Genomic DNA, 17,145 nt, shown 5'->3' on the forward strand with positions numbered 1-17,145 from the left:
CGGGGGAGAGGGGTGTGGATGTGTGCGTGGCGTGTCAGGGCTGGGTAGACGGGGGGCGGCCATCGTGGTTCTGTTTATCCTCGTTGTTGTGGTGACAGAACTCTCTCCCAGCTGGTTGTGCTGGTCTCTCTCCCTCGCACACACCCACTGAGATGGACTTACAGTATGGCTGACATCATCACTCCCCGCCATGACTCCTACTCAGGGTTTGAAAGAGCTGAAAGTACACACCTCCCTGCTCCGCCATCAGCTAGCTCACGGCCTCTGGCGCTGCATGTTGAACAGCGTGTGACTGCCAGGGCCGCTTTAAGGCAGGAGTGATTCAGTCAGCTCCATCCAGACAGCATGACATCTGGAGACAGATCGGTCCTTGCTGTTTATTTGAACATCCATCAGAGATATATCAGAGAGAGGAAGAGGAGAGGGTGTCTGTTTTCAGTTCTCTCTCTCACCAGAAAACAGGGCTAGGAGTCAGACCTTTAGTATCAATAGAGGGCAGTAGTGTGCTGTTGCTGCATCCTTTATTCTATACACCTAGCAGAACCTGACTAGATTAGCTTGCAACCCTTGTTATATGGTAGATAAAATATGAAAACTTCTGTCAATCACAGAAAGCTCTTTTGCCCCTAAAATATTTTTAAGAGGTGTGGTCCAGTGGTATGTGGCTGTAGTACTTCTTACTATCACCAGGTGGCATCATTCTAACCTACATTTTTGGGGACATCCAGAATGGGTATCGTGCCCTAAATATACACTTTGTAGTCTATTTATAAAAATAATGAGTCAAAACGCAATGACACTTACATTGATTGATTTATTTTCAAACTTTCCTTAATAAATAATGCACATGATCTAACAACATCAGGTACATAATTTCAAAGGGTCAAAATAGCTAGTTTTGTTTTATTTTGTTTTTCTCAATAGAAATAATGCAGGCACTTCACCAGCTCAACAGTACAGTTGTGCAACACAGTCACAGGATAACAGGTCACAGGACCACAGCAAGTACAGCCTAGATCAAAGAAACTAACTCCTCCACCATCTTGGAAATGGAGGCAGGCACAGTCCACCTCAGAAGCTGCTAAGCAAGATCCTTGGAGCCAACTCTGGCCCCAAACGTCCATCCCAACTGTATCTAACCCAGGAAATACTATATTGCCTAATCTATCATTACTATTTTAAAATGTAACAAAGCCTCCATGAATGTATATATATTTGAATCTAGATCTAACCATCTTTGGGTCATTACAAGGTCTTACACTTCCCAACAGTCACACACCAACAAGTATAAATGGTATGAAGAAGATAAGAGTCAGGGGAGAGGGCCGTATAAAAGAGTAGATAACCACAGACTGAGCATCATTAAAGATATCCTAGTGTGTCCACGAAGTGCCAGGTAAAGGCCTTACCCATCAGGCCTTTGGTTATGTTATTTACTACATTTCCCCTGTACCCCTGTGGGTAAACCCCCACACACACATGCAAACATTGGCAGACAGGCACAGGACGATACAGTGCAGGACTTCATTTGGCAAACACAGTATGTGTTTGTACAGTATGTACAGTATGTATGTGAATAGAACTACAATAAATGTGTTATGTATGCATTTCATTAGAAATATAACACATCTACTGTAGATTCCATAACAAAAACAAGAGGGATGGTGTTCTTCTGGATTTGGCTTCATGTCTCTGTTTGAACATCTACTTTATTTCCATGCTTTGGATTAAAATGAAAATTCTCAACTTTAAAAGTACACACCTATAAAAAGCACAAGACATCTAAAACACATCGTTGTGAGTAATTAGTAGTGAGGGCAGTCTCCAAGTCAAAATATATAAACTCTTCTTTCAATTCACATCAGTACAAAAGCAACCTATAGTCTCCCTGTACATTAAATGACACCCACCACCCTTTTCTTACAAGCCTGACCCAGAACCGAGGCAAATAGTCTTGTCGACACTCCATGAAGGAGTTCCTTAAGATATGAGATGGTGTTCTCATATCCACAGATCTCCTTAGAGAGAGAGAGGTGAATGTGCTACTCTAGGTATGAAGTACAAGGAGAGAGGGGGGCATGAATGAAAGGTCCAGTATGTTACAGAAGACTGAGCACTAGTCCAGAACCTTCCCAGCATCCCCCCCCCAGAAAATACAGACAAAAAGAAACAGACATTGGAAATCATGTCAATAAAAAAAGCTAGCACGAAAGAAGCTTGAAACAGCATCCTATCACTGGCTGAGGAGAGCAGAGCTAAGTTGACAATCATAGATCACATGGAGCCACTTCCTGTCTCCCTGGCCAGGCAACATGTGCTCTGATTGGTCAATCAGGCTGCACAAGACGAGCTCGGATTGGATGAGCTCTGTCCGATTGCCTCCTGGAGTTGACTGTCCCTGTCCCGTTGGTGCCAGCAAAAGACACCAATGACCATTCAACAGGATGGGCACTGGGGGAGGGAGGGGGAAGTGGAGTCATATGAAGCAGGGCAGGATTGGGGTTGGTGTGACGGTGGTGGTGAGTGGGGAGAGGGAGAGGGAGAGGGAGGGGGGTGTAGAGAGAGAACCCTGTCACACCAGGCTGACATGCAGGTCCGTCTCCTCCAGAGGGACGGAGTCTTCCAGGACGTCGCACTTTCTGTTCACCAGCCCAACCTTGCTGCGCCGTTTCCACGGCGACGCCTCGTGGTCCTGGCCCGTCACTTGGAGATGCGCGTCTCCTGGAGCGACAGGCGGGATCTGGGCGACGCGCCCTGGTGCCCTCGCCACGGCAACAGGCCCAGGAAGTCCTGGCTGTCCAGCGTCAGGCTGAGCGCCCGCGGGGGCGGGGCTGGACGAGCATGCTGGGGGGTGGGGGAGGGGCACTGGAGAGACGGCTGGGGGCCGTGGGACATGGGGGGTCTGGTCGCTGCTGCTGTAGTAAGTGGAGGAGGAGGTGTGGTCCCTGTGCTCCTGTAGAGGGGGAGGGAGTGGGGGAGGACAGGGGAGAAGGTTAGAGGGGGAGAAATTGGGGAGAGGACAGGAAAAAGGGAGAGGGTGGGAGAGTAGGGGGAGGATGGGGTCAGGTGGAAGCAGGGTAAGGGGGCGGGAAGGGAAAGGAGCATAGGAAAGGGAGAGTTGGACGAGAGAGCGAGGGAGAACACGGTGAGGGAGAGAGCGAGGGAGAACACGGTGAGGGAGAGAGCGAGGGAGAACACGTTGAGGGAGAGAGCGAGGGAGAACACGTTGAGGGAGAGAGCGAGGGGGAAATAGGGTGGAGTAGTGAGGGTGGAGTAGTGAGGGTAGAGAGGTAGAGAACAGGGGGAGGTGGAGAGAGTGGGGGGAAAATAGTCATTCAGATGTAACTGGGCACATGGTCGCAGAGGTCGTAAGCTGAGTGCTGTTATAACAGGGTCAGGCAGAGGCATGGGGAGTGGGCAGCAGGAGCAGTAATACAGTAGTACCTATGGTAGGACTAGGGCCGGTACAGTACAGGTGGTACTAGAGGCAGCAGCAGTGGTTTAGCAGCTAGGGAGGCGGTAGCAGGGTTGCTGGTTCGTAGCCTGGGGGCTAGGGTCGGAGGGCAGCAATGGCAACAGGAAGAGGTGGTGAGGATGCTGGCATGGGGCAGGAGGCAGACAAGGAAGCGGAGAGGTGGCGGGGCCACGTGATTGGACGACGGCAACGGTGGGCGGGGCCGAGGTCATTTTTGGAATGTTAGTATGTCACTGTCACACCTCACTCTCTGGAAAATACATGGAAAGGACAGACAGAGAGACAGAGAGACAGACAGTCAGTTACAGTAGGAGTATTAAGTGGATGGATGGGACAGAGCACGAAGGGTCAGCAAAGGTCCTCCCACTGCAGAGACTAAACATGTGGGTGTGTAAGGATGACGAGGACGAGATACAGCAGAGAAACAGATGATCCAGGAAGGTGTTCTTTGGCATTATGAAGGAAAATCGCTCTCAACGATGTGAGCCTCGCCGATGGAAACCTCCAGAGACAGAATGGGGCCTGAGACCAACGCCTCAGACGTCTTAAAGGACCCCATGAGAACACGAAGCAGGAAGATGGAGGACACACGTCTCATGGAGAATCCCGGACGCCAAGTCAAGATGAATGGATTACGGATGAGACAAGATGAGGTAGGCTGAGTTAGTCGGCATCAATTAATGCCAGATGATAAAGATGTGGATGTCTACACTGGTTAATGAGAGGGTGTGTGCTGAGGACACTAGCCAGTGATGAATGCTCAGACGTGGGGTGGAGGTGAGGGGGTGAGGTGGTGGGAACGGTGGTCTCGAGAGGGGGAGGCGATGGGAGAAAGCTCCATTCCGCTACAACTAGGCAGGGGAGGAGGGAGAGGCGGACCAGCCAGAGAGCAGCTGGCCTACTGCTGTGGCGTCAGGGGTTAGGGGGCAGAGGTCAGGGGTCACATACGTGCTGCATTCACCATTGTGGAATGTATACCTCTGTATACAAGGGTTGGACAGCCGTCTGGCCTGACGCATCTGCAACAACACAGTGTAGCTTCATTAGGAGAGAGAGAGAGAGAGAGAGAGAGAGAGAGAGAGAGAGAGAGAGAGAGAGAGAGAGAGAGAGAGAGAGAGAGAGAGAGAGAGAGAGAGATAAAGTTAGAGAGACATAGAGAAAGAGAAAGGGACTAATAAAGGAGAAGGGAGGCAGGGGGAGTCGAGGAGCAAGGCTGGGAGATGAGGAGTGTGGTTGGTGGGTGTGTGTTCTGAGTTTTCTACTGGGGGGATGGGTCATACACCAGGACTGGAGTCTGGCTCAAAGCTCCAACCAACTGCACCTGGTCTACCTTTATTCACAGCAATGCACGCCACAACAGTATGTGAAAAGACACGCTGGAAAGAAAAACAAGATTTGGGGTGCATTTGTGGGAGACATCACACAGGAACACAGACTCCCACTCTGCATGGAACGCTAACATGCAGCATCTAGCTAGGATCCACACCCCACCCTCCAGACAGGATGCTGGGGTTTAGAACATCGGGACCCAGACTTGACAAAATGTTTGTCTCCAAACTAACATCAGTGTGTTTCCAAACCGAAACAACAGGCTTCCCTCTGGTGGAACTGACGGGAGCGTCGTACACTAACACTAACGAACTTCCCTCGTACACACTAACCTCACAGTTCCACGTGACACCAGGGGTGAACTTGGACTTCCCTCAGACACACTGACCTCACAGTTCCACGTGACACCAGGGGTGAACTTGACATCTCCACAAGCCCCACTGAACAGATGGAACTGTGCCCGCTGTGCAGTACGTATTTCACGGGAGGTAAGATAAATCAAGCGTGGGTTTTCCTGGTACCGCGTGGGTACGTACCGAGGCTGCGGAGCGACCTGGCCCTCTCTGGGCCACGATGGCACCGCTGATGGCCTTGATCCAGCTGTGCATCTCCTCTGGACTGTCCGACTGGAGGGAAGGAGGGTGAGAAGAGAGAGAGAGAGAGAGAGAGAGAGAGAGAGAGAGAGAGAGAGAGAGAGAGAGAGAGAGAAACATACAGTATTAGGTACATTCCTGAACATCAAGCACTGGTCAGGTTCTGCTGTAGACTGTTGTAGTGATAGATCATTAGGAGTTCATATTCACATTGCTCAATAACAAAGTCCAGGACGAGGACCTCACCTGAATGTAAAAAGTTCTGGAGCTGGTGACTACCTCAAACAGATTGTCCCTCATCATTAAGTCACTGTAGGAAAACAATACATTAACTACCACAACCACATGGCATTGTCACAAGAAGGTTACTTTAAAGAGTGAAGTTGATTTAAAATAAAGAAGACTAACCTTTGTTTGCACTCCTGGACTTTGTGAACCTCTTTCAACTGAATCACTTTGAGAGGGTCCCTCTCCTGACAAGGAAAAACAGAGAGAGAGAGAGAAAGAGAGGCAAACAGAGAGAGAGAGGGTAGCATGTTACACACCACACACAGGCCTCAGCCAAGCTGGTCTGAAGCTCACTGGAGACATCCCTCTGCCCCTCCCAGAGGCCTGGAGAACAGGGCTTCAGAGGGGGAGAAACACGCCACAGCGAGCCAGCTGACAGAACCAGGCCCCATCTGCACCAGACTATGTGAAGCCTGGGATTATTGACAACAGGCCCTCATTGACAGCTATATTATTAGGATGGTAATAGGAGCCCTGCTTACCCTGTGATAAGCACGCAAGCGTGCACAGTCTCACACGCCCCAAACAAACACACAAATACGCACACAGACGCACACAGCATCCAAATGGATTGCAGATAGAAAAGAGGTTGATTCACTGTGTATTTATATCATAGACACAGTGTTCAGAGCAGGCGTTTGGTAGTGAGGGAGATATTGGACCAAGTTTGGACGAAATGTTCCTCCTCCACCATCCACAAATGAGTTGTGTATGTGGGAGTTTAGTATTACACAGGAGGTGGTCTCAACAGCCCACACACACACACACACACACACACACACACACACACACACACACACACACACACACACACACACACACACACACACACACACACACACACACACACACAAGCTGGGACATGCCAGGCTGTCCACACGTGAAATACCAGAAATGGAATTCAGGACACATTCCACAACATGCTGAGACCACAATCCCTAAAGGCAATACCATCCCCAGACACACTTACAAACGCACGCAAGCACACAACACATACACAACTAAGCACAAAAGACACAAACACACACCCACGTACACACACGCACATGACTTAACAAGCCCTTGGGGCATGAATAAACCCGGCATCATTTCAGAGAGAGATAGGCAGGGAGAGAGAGAGACAGAAAAAGAAAGGAAGACAGAATGGGAAAGGGGGATCTAATTAGTCTCTTTTGTCTGTGCTAGCGCTGGCCCAGTGGAGAGTGTAGTGTTGCAGCTAGCTAACCCTGCTAGAGGCTGTGTTACTGTGTTGAGCTAGCCTCCATCAGGGACAAGGGTTGGCTATATATTAGAGGCCTTACCAGAACCTTAGATGGCCTTGAATAATGCACAGATCCACACTAATCTCTCTCATTCTGCAGCTCTCTCCTTCTTTGTCTTTCTCTTATTTTTCCCTCTTTATTTCTCTTTCCTTAATCCCTTTCTTCAGCACCTCACAGTCATTCACCCAGCAGCAACATCCAGGGTGTGGTTGAGCACTGCCCTTTGTGTGTGTGTGTGGAGGTGGGTTCAGGGAGGGTTGATCAATGGCACACAACATTGTTTGTGTATGTGGGAGTGACTTCAGGTGTCCCAGCTTTCACATTCACCTGGTCAGTCTTGAAGTAGCTGACTGCGTTCTCGTCCAGCAGAAAGTATCTCCTTTTCCAGTTCTTCATCTGAGAAAGTCCATCAAACACACAGGTATTTTAGCTAGATTTTGCCTCCCAAAAGTGAAATCAAACGCACCTCAAATATTCAAGCATTTAATCTCTGCCAGCACAGCTGCCAGTTGACTGCACATCAACATCTCTCTCTCTCTCTCTCTCTCTCTCTCTCTCTCTCTCTCTCTCTCTCTCTCTCTCTCTCTCTCTCTCTCTCTCTCTCTCTCTCTCTCTCTCTCTCTCTCTCTCTCTCTCTCTCTCTCTCTCTCTCTCTCTCTCTCTCTCTCTCTCAGTAACCATTCACCCACCCATCCATCCATCCCTGTCTGGCCCTGAGACTCACCACAGCGCCCTGTTTCACACAGTATCCAGCCTTGATGACTGTCTGGTCCTGGCACACCCGGCCCAGGAAGTAGGGGAGCTGCCCATGGCCTTTCCTCAGAGCCCCCCTCTCAGCCCCATTTTGCCCCTCCCCCTGCTCCTGCAACACACACACACACAGATATTAAACAGTCAGGGATGGGGTGGCTCAGATGGAACAGCCATCTACAACGACAGCAGGAGGGTTGTTATGGAGACTGGAGGTCAGGATCGATCTGACGTTCACATCCTGAGTCTTGCCCACGCAGGAAGTCACATGACTCATCTTAACTTCACAAGAGAAGTTGAGTGTCTAGGTTAACTTGGTTTGTATATAAAAGTGAGGGGGATCCTGACCTGTGTGGCAGTGATTATGGGGACGCCCCCTATGATGTCTGTCCTGTAGGAGACCTGTTTCATGGCACCCAGAGACTCCTGGTGGGCCTCTGTGTAGGACTGGGGGTCCCCCGACTTGGGCACCTGAAACACCACACACCGTCAGGCTGTAGCACATCATCCAACATGGAACCAACATACAGTATAAACAACAAATGGGTTTGATTAGAACAGCAGAGCAGTCATTCAACTCAGTACTGTTAAGAAATATGGGCATGTGCTCAGCATGTGCTATAACAAGGAGCGTGACACACAAGCACACACACACACACACACACAGGCACGTACACACACACATTCATAAGAGCAGGACAAAGGGAAACATGAGTGAGGTGAGTCACAGGCTGCCTCTGTTTGGTTTCAAGGATTCTGAAAATAATGTTTCCTTGGAAAAGGAACTGCTAGCATAGAATGAACCAGCACAATGTAGACAGTGTGCTTGCTTCTGTGTATTAGTGTTTCTATGGGTGTCTTTGGTAAGTGAGTGAATCATTTTTCAATGGGATTCTGTGGAGTGGTACAAACAATGCTAATCAAACAAACTTACACACACACTGTATGGTGTGTTACAAACTGTTATTAATGTGTGTGCACTGGTGTTTGAACCAAAGCCTGGAAGCTGGTTGGAGTATGTGTGTGTGTGTGTCAGGAAGGTAGGCATTACTAGCCTTGAGGCAGCACACAAACACATACACTAATCAATAACGTCAGTCACTACATTCACTATGTGAGAGCTCTCTGTAACTTCAGGATAAAGTTAATGGAACCTCCACACACACGCACGCACGCACACACACACACACACACACACACACACACACACACACACACACACACACACACACACACACACACACACACACACACACACACACACACACACACACTCTAGCAACACACAACACACAATGTGTCACAGCAGACTTAGAGGGGGAGGGGGGATACAACCACAGTAAGTATAAGATCCTGTTTAGGACTAATACAGTAAAGAGTGAAATATCCCTCTAAGAGGACTAAGACTAGCTGAGGAGCTGATAAAGGCAGAGGGGAGGACCTACGGTGATCTTGGTGGCATTGTTGAGAATGTTGACCCATTCCAACAGGTCCTGCTGGTCATTTGCCTGTAGGTAGAACTTCCTCATCCCCGCGTTGATAACTGGAGAGGAAGGCCGGAGAGTGGAGGAGAGAGGGGGAGAGAGAGGGCGAGAGAAAGGGGGAGAGAGAGGGGGAGAGAAAGGGGGAGAGAGGGGGAGAGAAAAGGGGGAGAGAGAGGAGGAAAGAGAGGGGGAGAGAGCCAGAACGAGTGAGAGTTTGTGGTTAGGGCTCCAGGGGAAGTTGCAGTGTTTCTTTCAGGTTAGCTACATTACATTTACATTACATTTTAGTGATTTAGCAGACGCTCTTATCCAGAGCGACTTACAGTAAGTACAGGGACATTCCCCCCCGAGGCAAGTAGGGTGAAGTGCCTTGCCCAAGGACACAACGTCATTTGGCAGAGCCAGGGGATCGAACCAGCAACCTTCTGATTACTAGCCCGATTCCTTAACCGCTCAGCCACCTGACTCCCACATTAGCACATGTGAATTATACAATCTAACTTCACACACGTGACATCTTGTGTTCCTGCTGTCTACTGTACATCTGTGTGTGACATGTGTGAGGAGGAATCCAAACCGAGATCTAGATCATGCAAATAACAGGCTACATATACCCACACAGGGTTTTACAGTGTGGGGTGGTTGTCGGTGTGAGAGGGAGAGGGGGAGGGGGGGCTCAATTGGGATGACTGAGCATCCTGCCAGGGGGCGAGTGTGTTGAGTGTGTTGAGTGGCGGTCAGTGGAGGGTCATCCTACAGCTTCCTCCCATTCAGATAGAGAAGCTGCTGTGACCGCGCCACAGGGGGACAAAGGACCCACGTAACACCACCACGTCACACAGGAAGAGCTCCTGCTCCTGTCCACACACACACACACACACACACACACACACACACACACACACACACACACACAGATATTCATGTAGCAAAAGTAGATAACTGAGACTTACCAAAGCAGAACTCAGCCTTTGGACGCAGCTTTGTGGCGTCGCTAACCTGAGACAGAAAAGGAAGAGAGAGAGAGAGAGAGAGAGAGAGAGAGAGAGAGAGAGAGAGCATGAATCTGTATTAAGCGTATTTGAGAATGAGAGAATGACGGTAAGTGGCAGTCTAACTATGCTGCTGGTCAAAATGTGAGCCAGGATATGACTGGACGATGACTGACCTTGGAAATGTAGCTGAGTTTGAGGGAGCCGACATTCTCTGATCCTTTAGCCAGGTTCTACAGACATGGAGGGAGGGAAAGACAGAGGTAGAGAAAGAGAGAGACACAGAAAGAAAGAGAGGTATGAGGATAAAATGCGGAAAGCAGAGAGAACAAGAGAAAGAATTAAGAGAGCGCGCGAGCGAGAGGGATTCAGAAAACCATGTTTGTGTTTACAGTAAGACAGAATCGTAAAATCCAAAAGTACCACTGTGCTTGAGGGCAACGACTATATTTAAAGCATCCCAGGACTCAACATGAAGGTTAGTTGTCTGAACAGGACAGGACAGGCTCAGTGTGTGTCAGAGACAGCAGTGCAGCAGAACAGGGCTGGGTCACACACTGAGGACTACTGACAGTCAGGGGAGGAGAAGAATCAGAGCTTTCATCAAACTTTAAGCAGCTCTCCCAGACAAAGTGGAGAGGAGAAGAGATGGGAGGGGAGCGGAGGAGTGGGTAGGAGAGGGGAGGGGAGGAGTGGGTAGGAGAGGGGAGGGGAGGAGTGGGTAGGAGAGGGGAGGGGAGGGGAGGAGTGGGTAGGAGAGGGGAGGGGAGGAGTGGGTAGGAGAGGGGAGGGGAGGGCTGCAAAAGAAAAAGAGAGAGAGCCGAGGAGAAGAGAGGAGAGGTGAAGACAGAGACGAACAGGGCAGACTAATGCAGAGCTCAGAGCAACATCAATAAAACATGTATTTTTGGGAGAACAAGACCAAGTCTGTCTTAGTACAAGTTGTCCTTACAGGGCTCAATATAACCTCACCACAGACTGTTCTAGTCTCATTACAGATAGATAGACAGACAGACATACAGGCAGGCAAACATTTAATATAGAATTATGGATAGATGGATGGATGGATGGATATATATATAGAAGGATGGGCAGATGGATAGATCCACCACCAGATAGAGACATTATCTATACAGTAGATGGACCATTTCGGGATAGTACAGACCTGTGAAACATGACTCCTGACCACACTCCCAGCCCCCCTCCGCCTCTCTCTTTCTCTCTGTTCCTCCCTTCTCTGTCTATCTCTCTCTACAATACATAACATCAGACCACAGCAGACATACAGTGCTGTGCACGCTTCCTGAGTGGCCCTGAGCACACACAGATCAATCCTATGCAACACTTTATAAGATTAGCTCAGTATCAACACACATTCAAGAACACACACACACACACACAGACACACACACAAAAAGGAATACGTGCACACACACACAGACACACATTCTTAATTAATCTTCTACATGGCAGAGGACCACTTGCTTTTTTATGCTCATTGACCAAACAACATCAGCTTTGTTCAAGGAAGCTTGAACAAAGCCTCCTTGACCTGTTAGGTTAGGTTGACGATGTATTCGTCTTGTACCACAATACATTGCGGCTTCATCTGTGGGTAATATACTGTATGCGCTCCTTCAGTTGTTTGTGAAAAAGATGGTGATCTAGTCTCCATTTCCCAGCATGCTCACCTGTGGGTTGTCCATGTACCAGACCAGGCTGCCCTCGCTGGTGTCCAGGATGAAGTAGCGGCGGAGGAACTTGCCGCTGTTCTCATTTTCCTCTATGTCCAGGAAGCCACAGAAACGGTTCTGCCGATCCACATAAGGCATCTCCCCGACCCTGGGCCCCCCCTGCTCATTCCACTGAGAGAGAGAGACCGAGAGAGACAGAGAGAGCGCGATGAGAAACAGACCAAGATAGAGATGAACACCGAGGTGGAGAGAAAATCTGTTTCATGAAGTTCAGCAGCTTCCCTGTGCAAGGAGGCTGAGTCACTAAAGCGTGTTCATCACTAGCTAACACATCACACCATCCCTCTCCTTCAGGGACAGCCTCACCCACTTCCCTCCCCTCTGTTCCACGGGCCAACCAGAGCCACAGCAGCCACTATCATCAAGGATATGCATGCAAACGGGTGCATGTCATAAACAGATTAGGAGATGTTATCATGTCCATAAATCAAACAGATCACCTGAGAAACAGATAAACACCAACACACACACACACACAGCCACACACACACACGCCCACACACACACAAATGTCATTTCAGGCAAGTGATGATGAGTTTGCAGGCTAAGCCTCAACTTTATAATAATCCTGCCTATTCTATTCCCCCAAACAGTCTCCATACATTATCTAAGTGCAGGGAAAACAGGTCATCTAAATGTTAATTTGGCGACATTCTCTGACCTTCTCCCCTCCCCCCTACGGTCCTAAACGTTGTCCCATCTATTTCCACTGTGAACTGTTATGGCTTCTGTTCTGTTCCTGGATGAAGGTGTGTGTAGGTGTATGTGTGTATGGGTCAGGGGGAGAGAGACAAAGAGGGTAGGTGGGGCGCTCCCATACGTTGATGTAAGAGACAGCTTGATCTGAGCACATTTACATTTACATTTAGTCATTTAGCAGACGCTCTTATCCAGAGCGACTTACAGTAAGTACAGGGACATTCCCCCGAGGCAAGACGGGTGAAGTGCCTTGCCCAAGGACACAACGTCATTTGGCTTGGCGGGGAATCGAACCGGCAACCTTCTGATTACTAGCCCGATTCCCTAACCGCTCAGCCACCTGACTCCCTTGAGCAACTCTCAAAGCCTGTAGAAATCTAAGAATCGATGACGTGTGGGCTGGCTAAACGGCGCATGAGCACAAACACACACGGACACACGCCCACAGACACACACCCACAGACACACACACCCACAGACACACACCCACAGACACACACCAACAGACACACACCAACAGACACACACTCACAGACACACACCCACAGACACACACCCACAGACACACACCAACAGACACACACCCACAGACAAACACCCACAGACACACACTCAGACACACACCCACAGACACACACCCACAGACACACACCCACAGACAAACACCAACAGACACACACCCACAGACACACACCCACAGACACACACCCACAGACACACATCCACACGGACATGCAACATAAGCGCAAATGCGCCCAAGGTCATGCACTAAAATCAACATTCTTTAGATACACAAACACCCACTCCCAATCCCCCCCCCCCCACACACACACAGAAGCAGGTCAAGCCTGTCAGTGCTGCTTGGCAGAAACCAGCGTCCCGTATTTCCGCTCTCTGGTCGCTGAAGAGGAAATCAGAGTGTGTGCCGGCCGAGGCGGGAGAAGGGTGTGTGTTTATAAACATGGCAGAGCTCTGCTGGAGAACAGCTGCCATGCCCCGTGGATATGGGATCTTAACCCAGGCTTGGTTCCCATGCCACCCGGCTATCCATCAACAGGCTTAGGACCGGCACACTGCAGAAGACACTGCAATCATGTGACCTTTGATCCTGGGGGCTTGACAAATCAGGACAAACAGGGACAGAGATGGGTAAGTGAAATGACTGGGATGAACACACTGGCCTGGCCTGGCGCCCTGTGGATAACACACACACACACACACACACGCATGCATGCACACACACACATTCAGACTGGAGCTCTTACAGCCATACAGTCATTCCTCTCCCTCCAGAAGGACACACCCCTGTCACTGTCTCAAAGCAGGACACATCTCCCAGAGGAGCTGGCTTCAGTCAGAAGAGGTCTAAAACAGGACTAGTGGATGAACAGGAAGGTTCCGGACTGTGAATAGGGTTCTACCTGTACAACCAGGATGAAGAAATCTTGAAAGACGTGGCATTCCTGGAACATGACATCGATGTTGGCTATTATCAGCATGCTTACACAGGCATGGAGTACTCACACCACACACACACACCCACACAATGTGTTCATACTGCAAGTGCATAAGGCAGACAGAAACAGATGCAAAAGAAACAACACACTTTCTCTGTCTCTTTCCTCACTTAACGCACACACAGACACACACGCACGCACACACACACACGCGCGCGCACACACACAGGATAGGCCACCTGACTGGACACAGCTGAGCAGTGCAGGGTCTCTCCTGGGGCATGAAGGAGCACGGCCCCAGAATAGCTCTCTCTCTCTCTCTCTATCCCTCCTTCCCTCTCTCCGTTCTCCCCTCTGTTATAGGCCATCTGCTTCTCTTCCTCTTCTGGCTTCACCCCTAATTCTATCCTCTCCTCTCTTCCTCTCTCTTCTCACTTTCCCTTTCCTTTGCTGTTCTCTCTGTCCCTCTCTAGCTCCTGCTCTCTCTCTCTCTCTCTCTCTCTCTCCAATTCCCTACCCCTCTCCAGAAAACCTCTAAACCGCATGGTTGCTCCCTCATCCATCCCTCCATCCACGGGGGTGGAGGGGGGGGGGGGTGGGGGGACTGAGATGACACTTCCCCTTTAAAACCAACACATGTACACACACATACTCATACAGTCACATAAACACACACACATGCTGACCTTTGACTCTTGTCTTGACTGCAAAGTGCAGAGGGCCTGACACTAGTCATCCCTCTGAGTCAAATGCACACACACTGACACACACACACTCTGACACACACACACATACTCACTGTGACACACACACTAACATCAAGATAACATCAAGTACAAAGCAGACCGTAAAACTGTGGTTTGTACTTAACTAAAACAGAGCTCTACACTGGTCTGTTTTGGTCTTTGATCTTTCTCAGGATCCGGGTTTGGGTTAAATAAAAGGTCAGAGCCTTGTGTTAACCAGGGTGACAGTACCTTAGGGACAGGTCTGTTTCCACTGACGTCTGCTTCTTCCTGTTCCCTCCACTCAATGTACCAACGGTTTGTTCGGCTAAATGATCCCTGGCTATGTTAGTTTAGGACAGGATGCAAACACACACACATACACACACGCAGATCAGAGTATGACTGTTTAAACAGTATGCTTAAGTGCATGTGTGTGTGTGTGTGTATTGGTAAGTGTGCTTTTGTAGGTGTGTTAGTGTTCATGTGTGTGTGGGGGTGTATCTGTGTCACACTGCAGCTGAGACATGCTTTACTTTTTCCACCCAGCACACAGACAGAAGCTACACACACACGCACAGTGTAAAACACATACAACTATCTACTAATGTCACGGTCTGAAGAAACAAATCAGTTGTAGACATCTCAGGAACCAAAACAATAAAACTTTGGCAAACGCTCAACTTTATTCTTAAATGTATTGGTAATCATGCATTTCAGTGCTACCCTGTTTAGCTCGGCAGAAACTGCTAAAGACAGAAGGCTGGCTTTTTGAGGTAGGCCACATTTTGCCTATGTGAAAACCATGACTGTAACATGAATCAACAGAGATGAACATCTGACAGTAGACTCTCTACGGTCCAGTATAGTTCTGTTATAGAGTGATTTCTTAGGACTCAGGGGACATAGTCCATGCTGCAGAATTGTGAGGCCAACGAAACTCCCCTACTAGGCTATATGTTTAAATTAATTTCTATGAGCCTGTCTCTCTGCTTCATTCTGGGTCTGTATGTCATCAAACCTTTCTACACGACATATGATTATTACCTTGCTGTAACATTACGCTCCCCTTCAACAGTATCTAATTCATATAATATGAAGGAATCATATGTGAACCACACCTGGAAAGAAATATGTTTTTATCTAAATCAGCTTATCAAATGTGATTTAAAGCACCATAAAAAAGATAAGGCACATTGCCAATATTAAGTTATGATGAGAAAGCATGTAGTCTGTTAAACGACGGCATCCTGAATACATCGACATCGTTGAATTCAAACGACAGATCTATTTTAAATATCAGTAGGCTATAGCCTATTTTAATAGTTTACAACGATCCAGCTATTTCCTACATAACATGACATTCTAACATTCCGTAAGAGTTTTATAATAACTGTATCGCTCTGTGGTTATGCTGTCGATAAAAAATGGAAGCAAATACATTATATAGCCTGGTGATATAGCACAACAGTCTGTACTTTTCGATTGCCCTGCTACTGTAGCCTACATCGAGCGTTATCGCTCACAGTTGTGGCCACTGTAAAAAGTGGTGGAAATGAATACGCATTTAGACTGCGTTCAAAGCAACCCACACATAGCGCAATAGAACAATCCAAGCGACTGCGTATTGCAAATAAATGATATGATTAGATATACTCACATAGTTCTGTTCTTTAGGAATTATATGTGGCAGCTTTTGCTATGGTATTGGTACTCACTCGAAGCGAAAGGACTTTCAGCCTGTACAGTGAAGCAAGCGTCAATGAGGATTTTGAGATCTTCAAAATAAAAGTCAACCAAAATCCTAATCGAGAAAGTACTTTCAGCCGTTGTACAAAGGAAGTTGCATTTCAACCGTACATAATTCACACCAGTTTTTCAACCACTAAAATAAAATATGTGCAAATGTATAGGCTACATTTACCCTGCATCCCTGCCTCAAACTCCATTCTGTCAGCGCTTTGTGAATTGGGACTGGGTTCAAAAACAATTATGGGAAAGCAGGAATGTTCACATTGTATCACTGAAATACATTTTACTCCTACAAATATAAGTTGTCACTATTAAACTATCATCAAATATATTCTTAATGTCCCCTTCTATGTCAGGTAGTGTGGTAGGTAGTGGTTGGCAGGGGAACCTGTCAAAAACACAGTTATGATAGATGTCAATATAAAGGTCAATTAAAGTAGTACGTTTATTCTGAAGGTTTATAACTATTAAGGGCTTGCTGGCACTGTTTTCACGCTAATCGTTCAGCCCATCACCATTAATATTCCTACTGTAGCCTACTTATCCAGACCAAGGGGCTGAGGTGGAGGGCGGGGACGTGGAGCA

General features: G+C 48.3%; 1 protein-coding gene across 6 annotated transcripts; it reads right to left on the reverse strand.

The window, feature by feature from the left end:
* Positions 1-796: 796 nt before the first annotated feature.
* On the reverse strand, positions 797-16,582 carry plekha1b (pleckstrin homology domain containing, family A (phosphoinositide binding specific) member 1b). 6 transcript variants are annotated; one of them, XM_062474155.1, is made up of 13 exons: positions 16,469-16,582; positions 11,865-12,038; positions 10,350-10,406; positions 10,135-10,180; positions 9,143-9,240; positions 8,046-8,168; positions 7,672-7,809; positions 7,275-7,343; positions 5,806-5,870; positions 5,644-5,707; positions 5,341-5,430; positions 4,454-4,494; positions 2,567-2,953 (listed from the first exon to the last, which is right to left on the reverse strand). In XM_062474155.1, the coding sequence occupies exons 2-13, from the start codon at positions 12,003-12,005 to the stop codon at positions 2,701-2,703; spliced, it is 1,185 nt and encodes a 394-aa protein (XP_062330139.1). In that variant the 5' UTR covers positions 12,006-12,038; positions 16,469-16,582; the 3' UTR covers positions 2,567-2,700. The 6 variants fall into 6 exon arrangements, 5 of the variants coding, with proteins under 5 accessions (XP_062330137.1, XP_062330139.1, XP_062330138.1 ...); XM_062474154.1 differs by having other exon boundaries at positions 4,424-4,494; XM_062474156.1 differs by having other exon boundaries at positions 2,672-2,953; positions 4,437-4,494.
* Positions 16,583-17,145: the final 563 nt, after the last annotated feature.

Source organism: Osmerus eperlanus, chromosome 12 (genome assembly GCF_963692335.1).
Source record: "Osmerus eperlanus chromosome 12, fOsmEpe2.1, whole genome shotgun sequence".
Taxonomy (NCBI): Eukaryota; Metazoa; Chordata; class Actinopteri; order Osmeriformes; family Osmeridae; genus Osmerus; species Osmerus eperlanus.